This window comes from Anas acuta, chromosome 5 (genome assembly GCF_963932015.1).
Source record: "Anas acuta chromosome 5, bAnaAcu1.1, whole genome shotgun sequence".
In the NCBI taxonomy this organism is placed as follows: Eukaryota; Metazoa; Chordata; class Aves; order Anseriformes; family Anatidae; genus Anas; species Anas acuta.
In genome coordinates, this window is record NC_088983.1 from 44,890,568 (window position 1) to 44,900,334 (window position 9,767).

The window sequence follows — 9,767 nt, forward strand, 5'->3', positions numbered from 1 at the left end:
TTCAGAAATTATATGTATGAGAGGTTAGAAAGACTCTTGAATTTTAATTTGTCTATTTACCGCCATTATTCCCTGAGGCCTGTATCTTATGCACATACCTTTCCAGAGGATACTTTATTGCTAATTGAATTTAACCTGAGCCTGTCTGTCTGTCTTTTCTCTTCAAAAGTGAGGGATGGAAATGAGAGATATATAGTCAGATTTCAGAATTCTTTAAATCTTTAATCAACTTTTTTATAGCATAAGTCACTTCTGTTAAGAAGGGTGATAGAGGACTTTGAGGGAATAGTACAACTTGAATATGAGCCGGCAGTGTGCCCTGGCAGCCAGGAGGGCCAACCGTGTCCTGGGGTGCATCAAGCACGGCATCGCTAGTAGGTCGAGGGAGGTGATTGTCCCGCTCTACTCTGCGCTGGTGCGGCCTCACCTCGAGTACTGTGTGCAGTTCTGGGCACCACAGTATAAAAAGGACATGAAACTGTTGGAGAGTGTCCAGAGGAGGGCTACGAAGATGGTGAAAGGCCTGGAGGGGAAGACGTACGAGGAACGGCTGAGGGCACTGGGCCTGTTCAGCCTGGAGAAGAGGAGGCTGAGGGGAGACCTCATCGCAGTCTACAACTTCCTCGTAAGGGGGTGTCGAGAGGCAGGAGACCTTTTCTCCATTAACACCAGCGACAGGACCCGTGGGAACGGGGTTAAGCTGAGGCGGGGGAAGTTTAGGCTTGACATCAGGAGGGGGTTCTTCACAGAAGAGGGTGGTTGCACACTGGAACAGGCTCCCCAGGGAAGTGGTCACTGCACCGAGCCTGACTGAATTTAAGAAGAGATTGGACTGTGCACTTAGTCACATGGTCTGAACTTTTGGGTAGACCTGTGCGGTGTCAAGAGTTGGACTTGATGATCCTTAAGGGTCCCTTTCAACTCAGGATATTCTATGATTCTATGAACTTTGTCCCAGTACCAAGAAATGCAGAGCCTAGAAGTCTGAGGAATGCAAAAGCTCTCTGCATGTCTAGCTCCTGCCCACAGTAACCGTGCCAGCTTATGGTGCATTTGATGCTTCTGCCACATAGTGTGATAGCTGCTAGTACAGATGCTGTTATTGTGTGGGCTTCTAAAGAACCCCACTGTGGTGGCGAGTGACCTGAGGTATTTGTTCGTGCCCAAGGAATATCTGCAGCAATGGGTGCCATGGTCCTTTCTGTGGTATGTGCAAGCCTTGGGTTCCACTTAACTCTAATGAAAACAAGTCCTATAGCTATGGATTTTTCCCTTTATGTCCCAGATATGTCCCATAGCTGCCATGCTGGTATTTAGTGGGGAGGAAGGGGAGTATGTGAAACAGCTGGAACTCATGAGGTGAGTTCTGAGAAGGTGAGCAGGAAAACTTCTGAGGTTACTGAACTTCCAATTAGGCTTGGAATTGAAATTGGGCCTAGTGTATGATAGGCAATCACTGTGAACTACATTGAATTACTCTGTTTTAGTTTTGTTTAATTATTTAGGATTTATGGTCTGTTCCATATGGGTGGCTTGCAGGCTCTGTTTTCAAGACTGTTAAAACAGCTTAGTCTACAGTTGTCTTAATGATTTATTCTTTTGCTAAGGTCCTTGTCCATTGAACAATAGCAGTCCTCTGGCCAACTGTAAATGGAGAAAAATATTTTTTTTTTGGCCACTAATGTTATCTACGAATCCAGTAACAGATGTGATAAAAAAAAAACAAATGGCTTGATCACACTGTTACTCCTTAATGCAAGGGGAGGCTCTGGATACTAGCACTAGAAAAAATATCTGCTGTTCTGGCTTCAGCTGATGGAGCTGAGCCTGCAGCTACTCCACAGCTCATGCTCTTTAGAAAAACAATCCTATGTGTTACTGCACTTCTGAACTTTGAGAGGAGCCATCAGAGGTAGTTTAACCATACTCCACATATCAGGAGGCATCATGATGTGTGGAGTCAGTAGGAATCTGTAGATCTAATAGCATTAGTAGGTTTTGACTGTGTTTCCATAGCCAGCAGGTGCTAATTTGTTGAAGCTTTGCTTAAGTCTGTGCAAAACTTCTATATGTTTATAGCACAGCAGTATGGAAGCTGAAGAATTAATGAGAAGTGGTAACTATCATGGAATTTAGCAGTGCAAGTTGATGGCATCTCCTCGCAAATCAATCTGCATGGAGTTAGGTGATCTCTGGCATCACTTCAGTTTGTTAACTATATCCACTGCTTGATTTTTTTCTTCGTGCATACGAGCCCCAGCTGTATTGGGCAGGCCAGTGGTACATGCACACACTGCACAGCCACCTTTTGCCCTCCTCTGTCTTAGTGAGGGGCCCTTCTGCCCAGCTCCAGTGTGAAGCAGAGGGAGCATCTGGCCCTTTGTGATTGGAAACTTGCTGGGTAACTGATTCCTTATGCAGAATTAAGGATTCTGAAATAGACCCTGATGACAGCAAAGCTTTCATGAGGGGGTTCAAGAAGTTGACACTGATGCCTTAGAACAGTTGAAAAGAAATAATGACGTGGAAGTGAACTAATATAAATCATTTAATAGGAAATCTCTGTGCAGGCTCAAATACTTTTCAGAACAAAAGATGATTATATGTTGATATCTGTCTATTTTGCTGGTGTTGTGGAACCCATGTAAAGATCCAGAAACCTAAAATCTCGTCACCAGCAGTGTTACAGCATTTCAAAAGAACTGCATTTTTTTTTTTTTTTAAAGAAGAAATTATGCAAAGTAACAGAGGGAGAAGAGAAGGAGCACTTTATTCTTACAGGTTATACTATTTGACCATTACTGTATGTGGTCTTAACAGCTCAGGAGTTGACATTTTTACGACATACTGTGCAAAAATACTGGAAACTTAGTTTCCTGATGTTGGGGAGGGGGAATCAAACAAGGCTAGCCTGTTACCCAAGTAACTTGAGAAACATCCCTCTAGTTGTGTTTGCTTTACTCATCAGAACTGATCTCTTTAAAATAAAAAAAAAGAAAAAAAAACACTTCAAGTGGACAGAAGCTGGTTAATATTACTAGGTGACAAAACATGATTAACCGTGAACACAGTCCTAGAAAACTATTAAGGGTAGTTGCTGATATCTTTTGCCAGAACAGTCAGGGTTATTTGGAGTGTCAGCCTGACAAGAAAATGAAAATGAATGCAGGTTTTGTTTACTATGTTTACTGTACATTTAAAATACTTGTTGGGAATTTTTTTCACTGAATGTGCCTGTGTCTGTGCATACGTGTGTTGCTGGGAGGCTTGTGTGAACAGACTTTCTGTCCTTTTAGTTTTTGAAGACGTCTGATTTAGATTTATGTGGCCCAAGGATGTTAACTGTACACAATATTCTAACCCCCTTATTATTTATTTTCAGCAGCATGAACACTGGAACAGTATGGTTTCATTAAAATACATTATCTAACGTTTTTTTTGGCTTTGGATAACATTTGTATATAAAAAACCATACTGTTGTGCAGTTAGCTTTTTTCTGTTAGTTCTCTTCTGCTATCTGATTGCAGTCTAATTTCCATTGTATTCACTCTGCTATGGAAATACTTAATGTCAGGAAGGAGATATTTACTGGAATACACGAGTCCAGAATTCATCATGATTCAGTGTGAAATCTGCTTGCCCTTTGCTCCCCACCCCCTCTTGAATTGGAATGAAATGTGCCTTAAACTGAAGTGAAATACATCACATGCAGCAACAGTGGGCCCTCGCTTCGCCTCTATTCCTGGTGTGAAATCGATACACTATCTTTCCTCCTGACCTGTTCTGTGACCTCCATTGCAGCTTTCATGCTGAACAGCAATTGCTTTGAACAGTCTGGGTCTGCCACAGCTCACAAATGATTCTCAGCTTCTGTCTAAAACTGGTGCTGATAACAAAGGCTTGATTTTAAATAATGCAGTTGTAGTCATCTTCTAATTATGAATTACATGAAAGTGCATGGTCTTCTATTATTAAACATTTTCAATAGCATGTACAGTATGCATGCAGCCAGAATGACTCCTTACTGAGAAGACTGGGAGTTCTGTTTCTAAATGTATCTGATAAACTTTATGTTGTTAAGGAAGAGAAATGTAGCAAATACTTCAGAAGACTATTCAGGCTATTTTTAAGTGGAAACACATTTCACTTTGACTATCATTTGCTAATATGATACCAATTGTTTTTTACACTAACATTTGAATTTTCAAAGGAAAAACATTGGGCAATGTGTACATTCAAAGGAAGAGGACTGTTTATTGAACAAAGATGTTTTAGAGCCATTGCAAAACTAAGAAAAAGCCAATCCTATGCCTTAAAAAGAAATCAAAACAGAAGAAAATAAATCCTGAATTTCTGATTACTAATAATGAATCAGGAAATGTTTTAAAGATTGTGTGATTTACTATGGGATTATTGAAAGCAAAGACAAATTGAAGATACAATGGGCATTTATGCTTGCACCAACAAGTGTGTTGTGCTATTAGCTAGATTACTTTAATAGCCTTTACTAGCTGTGAAATCAAGAAGCTGCCTGAACTGCTGTATAAGCATTCTTTTTTTTTTTTTCCAAAAAAACATTGGTAGGAAGATAAGATACCTACAGATTTGTGTTAATTAATAAATGTCTTCTAATGGAGTATTCCTCTGTCACTTTTTTTCCCCAAAACAAAAATGTTACGGTAACAACTTTGGCATAGTGGGTGAAGTAAAAATCAGCTTTCAAGATAATATAGCTTCCTAAGAAATACTAACTCCTGTAATGATAAATGTACTGTCTGGATTTTACTTATTTATGAGATTGTTTACAGTGAAATTATCCTTAGTAACATAGAAGATTGCTTTATATACCCACTTTAACAATACTTAACTGTATAAATCTTCTACTTCCCCTTCATTCGTTCTGGCTGTTACCAGCTTAGATTCCAGCAATATAGGAAGAAACCTAGGAAAAGAAAGATGTATAATAATGGTGGTTGTGTCTTACAAAGAAGCCTAAGAGTGGCTGTGAATCATTGGTGTCAGACTAAGTAGTATGTTAGTGAAATAATATTCCTTTGTTAAATGATATCTTTGGAATGCTTTTGCAGCAGTCTTTATTGTGTTAGTTAGTATTGTCACCATTTTGACCTCTATTTGGAGAACTTAAATAGGTAAAAATTGCTGTGTTTCCAAAGTGTAACCATGTCATTGTAACACAGGTATTCAAGACACACTTAATGATGCAGTATCACTGTCCAGTAGCAGTATATTTACAAAAGTAAAAATGTTCTCCTAAAACATGCCCAGTTGGGGTCCTAAGAACTGGAAAACTGGGAATACAGAATCTAACAGGTGGCACTGCTGTGAAGCTTCTATTTTTTTCTTTCTAAGCAAGTTAGAATGCTCTTAAAAATCTACTGCATTTTTCTCCAAGGCTTTCAGTGCCACCAGCTGTTTTCTCTCCATTAATACATTTAGATTGCCTTATGTTTTCACTCATTGTTCATGAAGAGGTGTATATCAAAGATGCCTTTCAGAATAGGTGCAAGTCAGCAATAGGCAATCAGGAGTTTGTATGTTTGAATGCTAGGCACAGAGATCCATTTATCCCTAAATATCAACACTATCCTTTTTGACTTCTAAATGACCTTCGTGGTTTTCTGCACAACTCTGGACTTCTCTTCATTGTTCTTAGTTTTTTCTTAGTTACTTAAGCATGTTGTGATTTAAGCATGGGTGAAATAACAATACATTATATTGTTTAGCCCAATACTATTAGAAAGTAGACATGTAACAGTGTAGTTTCAAGGAATATTGCTTTTCACTTACCTGAGAAAAAGAAAACCACAAGTTTATATGGTTGCTTACACTACTGCATAAAAATCATGTTTATATACCCACGATGGAAAGTGCACTTGCAAAACTGTTTTTTGTTACTTAGAAGTCATTTCCTGTTCAGATGTGCATATGTGAATAGTGAGCATGCACATGTCTGCACGTACAGTACTACAGGCTTAAGTTCGGAAATTCCAGAAACTTTAGCCTCAAGTAGGCAATGTAAAAGTAGCTTGTGTGTCCATATTGCTGCTGTTGTTTGTAAATCGTCCTACTTGAATATTATCTTCCATGAAGAGTCAGTTTTGTGAGGAATGGTTCACACAATGGTTCAAGAATCATTCTTGTCCTGCAAGAGAAGTGCAAGATCAATAATAAAGCTCTCCCATTCATGGAATCAGTTTTAAAGATGAGATATTTATGTTAAGACTATATAATGCTTTTTTTTTTTTGACACAGCACAATATTGTGCTACCTTAAAAATAGAACAGAAAGCACTTCTTTTGTTTCTTGGAATAATCCCAAAAACATTTTCTGAACATTTTAACATTAAACTCCCTTACACCAGAGTGTGTTTTTATGATTATTGTGAACGCAAGCGACTAATGCAGGGGATGTTCCCTCCAATGAATTTGTTGTGCAACAAGACTTGATGGTAATTCTACCTTTCCCAAAATCTGATATCAAGCAATTTATCTTCTAAATAATACTCCTGAGTACTAAACCTGAAATGTTTTGGCTTCAGCCCAAGTCAAACTTCAGGAAGCTTATTCTCAGGAGTGTATTCCCTACCTCTGTAAATTTAATTGCTGTAATGAATAGAATACGTGTGTCAAGATATTACTTATGTGTTTTACTTGTTTATTTCTGATCCTGAAACAGAAACATCAAAATGACAATTTCAGGCTCACAGAAAGACTACAGAGGCAAATTATTTAATAATAGTAAACAAACAAACAAACAAAACCCTAAGATATAAACCTGGTGATCTGGACATCTTGTTGTCTGAAGTTTTTTAAAAAGCTTTAATACTGACTTCCATCAGGAAAAAATGTTTGCCCCTATGTTCTGAAGAGCTCTGCATAATATCTCCTCACATCATGTTGTCCTAGGAAATGCTGTCAGCAGAAATGGATGGGTAGTAACTGCATGAATCTACCAGCAGAAAGTACTGTATGGACTGCGGTACCGAAGACTTGGACTTGATAGATCCAAGGGAGTTTTTCTCCCCTTATCCTGATGCTGGGAAATTAAACCTACAGTCCTATTCAGACCACTGGATTATGGACTGAAGATTGCATTTAGTCCTATAGGTCTAGTTCTATTCCTGATTCTGTTTCCAATGAATGCCAAAATGTGCATTCACATACTAAAAAAGAAAAAACACTTTAAACAACAGAAGACATAACACTACTACACTTATCCAAGTAACAATGAGGTAAAACTAACTTGAAAGGGTTTTTATGTGTTTGTCATAAAATATGAACGTTTTATTATAATAAAAAATACTTAGATTTGTAGAGGAAACAAGGATGACTCTTGTTCTTGAAAAGAGTGTTTTTTTGATCTATTAGAGTTTTGTTAGCAAATATTAATCAGAGTGAAGGGGGGAAGGCATGATTATTCTGTCAAAAGCTTCTGAAAACATACCCAGTTTTAAAGTTTCCTTAAACATTTATATGCTTATGAATTGTAAAAGAATAAATTGAAGATGCTCACTTCTGCTATTATATTTCTAGATATTAGAAGAAACTGAGGGAAGTTCTGAGGCATCTCACTGAGCTAACAGGCAGGTTAACGGCAAATACATGTACTTTGTTGTTGGTAGGTAAGAAGTAGTGCACATTGGAAAACACAATTTGGACTACTCATATAAATTGCCAGGCTCTAAATTAACTATGACCTAGAAGAAATATGCCTGGATGTCAGTATGGACAGCTCAGTGAAAATCTTTTACTGTGCAATACTAAACAGCAAGCAGTCTTAGTGTTTTACCCCATCTCTCAGTGAAGCTTATAATGAAAATACATCTAATGATTCTGTAGTGTGAACATTACAGCAAATATGTGGCAGTATTCAAATTGATAGTATGACATCGTTTGAATAATAGTTTCTGTTCTGATCACAATAAGAAGAAAAATAACAGTAACACAGACAGTCTGAAGCAAGAAAGATTATTTCTTTAACATGAAGAAGCTGAAGAGATTAGGAACCAAAAGAAATAAATAAGGAAAGAAATAGATAAGGAATGGAAGACATACAAAATACTAACAGATAAACACTGAATGCTCCTACTTTCCATGTTTATAGTGGGACATGCAGGAGGATATGAAATTAAGGTTGACAATTTAAGAGTAATAAAATGTATTCAAACTTCTTCCCCAATGCTGTAGGAGTAATTATTGAATTTCATTGCCCTCTACTTCCTTGATGCTAAAAAACATAGAAAGGATCAGAAAGGATTTGATATTAGTTGAAGTATTGAGGTCATTCACTACTTCAGCAGGGGATGGACCAAAGGTTGGGAATTCAAGATCTGGCTTCACTTCTGGTAGTGACCTACTCTGTGACCTTGGGCTTCATCTCAGTTTTTCTCAGCTGCCAAATTTTTTTGTTGTAAAGGACTGAGAAGGGGTGGTGGTGGAGGGATGGATGATGATGATGAACTGACTGTTGAACTGTTTAACTTGTAAGAAGGTGCTAAGCTTCCTATTTAATCAATAAGAAATGTTGTCTTCTACACAAGAGTTAAGTGCCCAAATGTTTCTCATCTCAGAGGTCCCTGAAGATCTCTATATAAACAATACTAAACTTGATAAAAAGTAATAAAATGAAGGAATACGAGTATGTTTCATATGACAGATGTGAGGCAACTACTAACTGGATGGACTTCTAAAATAATTTTAACCTTAGGGCAGATGTCTCTCTAAAGCTGTTCATGCTTTGTGCTTATCAAGTAGCATAATCAATATATGTAATTGCTGCCGTCTGTACTGCTTTATAATCAGTGCAGTGGGAGTGGAGATAAGATAGACCAGAAAGATACAGTTGAGTTTAAATAATAGGCCAGTACCCTGACAATGTCTATAAGACCTAGTCATGTGAGACTACCATCAATTTTGTTATAAGAAGTTTCCCAAGCAAAGGCCAACCCTGAATCTTATGGCGAAATGGGGTTCATGCATAAAAGTCAGCTAGAGTCATAATTTTTCTGTTCAGGTATCCTATTTCACACCTCTCTAAGGGTAGGGGATGTACATATAGGAGGCTGAACCACAAGCAGTCCGTAGGCAGACATGCACGTGAACCATTAGGGATGTTTATTTCTGGAAGTTAAGGTCAATAGCAATGCTATTTTATCTGTTTTATATGTTTCGGTAGTACCTCTGAGCTGTTACCTGTTCTCTTCTGCATACACTGATGTTCCTCAAATCCTGACCTGATTATGTTTTGGAGGAGATTTTAACACTTCTGCATCCTACTTAGAAATGTTTTGTGGTATACAAAATGCATTCAAGTATCTTTTTTTAACTGACTGGTGTACAGACTAGGGATAAATACAAGTGAGGATTCAAATTATGGCCTTAATTTTAGCTCCCTTCATTCTTCAAGGGCTATAAGCTCACCAAAGTGTTATGCAGAAGGCCCAGATGGTTTATACCTTATCGTCTTATTGTCTCTCAGCAATGGACAGACTAACAGACTAATTGTCTTACATTCCTTGGAATCTTGTAGCAGATACAACATTTTCACCTTAAAAATATTTTAAAAGGAGAAGCATGAATATAAGGTAACTACCTTGTTTGGAGTTCTTCGTATAGTTTGAGGGGAGAAAAAAGGTGGTAGTACCTTATTCAGAGTGTGGGAAAGAATATAGGGATGTGTAGAAAGCTGAAGTGATGTTGGGGAAAAAACTGGCAGGAGGTCAAAGAAGATGCAGACAAATTTTAATT

At 37.9% G+C, this 9,767-nt stretch overlaps 1 protein-coding gene across 10 annotated transcripts in view; it reads left to right on the forward strand.

The window, feature by feature from the left end:
- The window catches only part of NPAS3 (neuronal PAS domain protein 3), a 613,991-nt gene that overhangs the window by 68,127 nt on the left and 536,097 nt on the right, over nucleotides 1–9,767 (forward strand). Inside the window, exon 2 of one of the 10 annotated variants that reach the window (XM_068684452.1) lies at nucleotides 1,286–1,359. The exons of the other annotated variants lie outside the window; for them this stretch is intronic. Coding sequence (XP_068540553.1) covers nucleotides 1,304–1,359 — 56 coding nt within the window. The 5' untranslated portion in view covers nucleotides 1,286–1,303. The remainder of the gene's footprint in view (nucleotides 1–1,285; nucleotides 1,360–9,767) is intronic. 10 annotated transcript variants of the gene reach the window in all.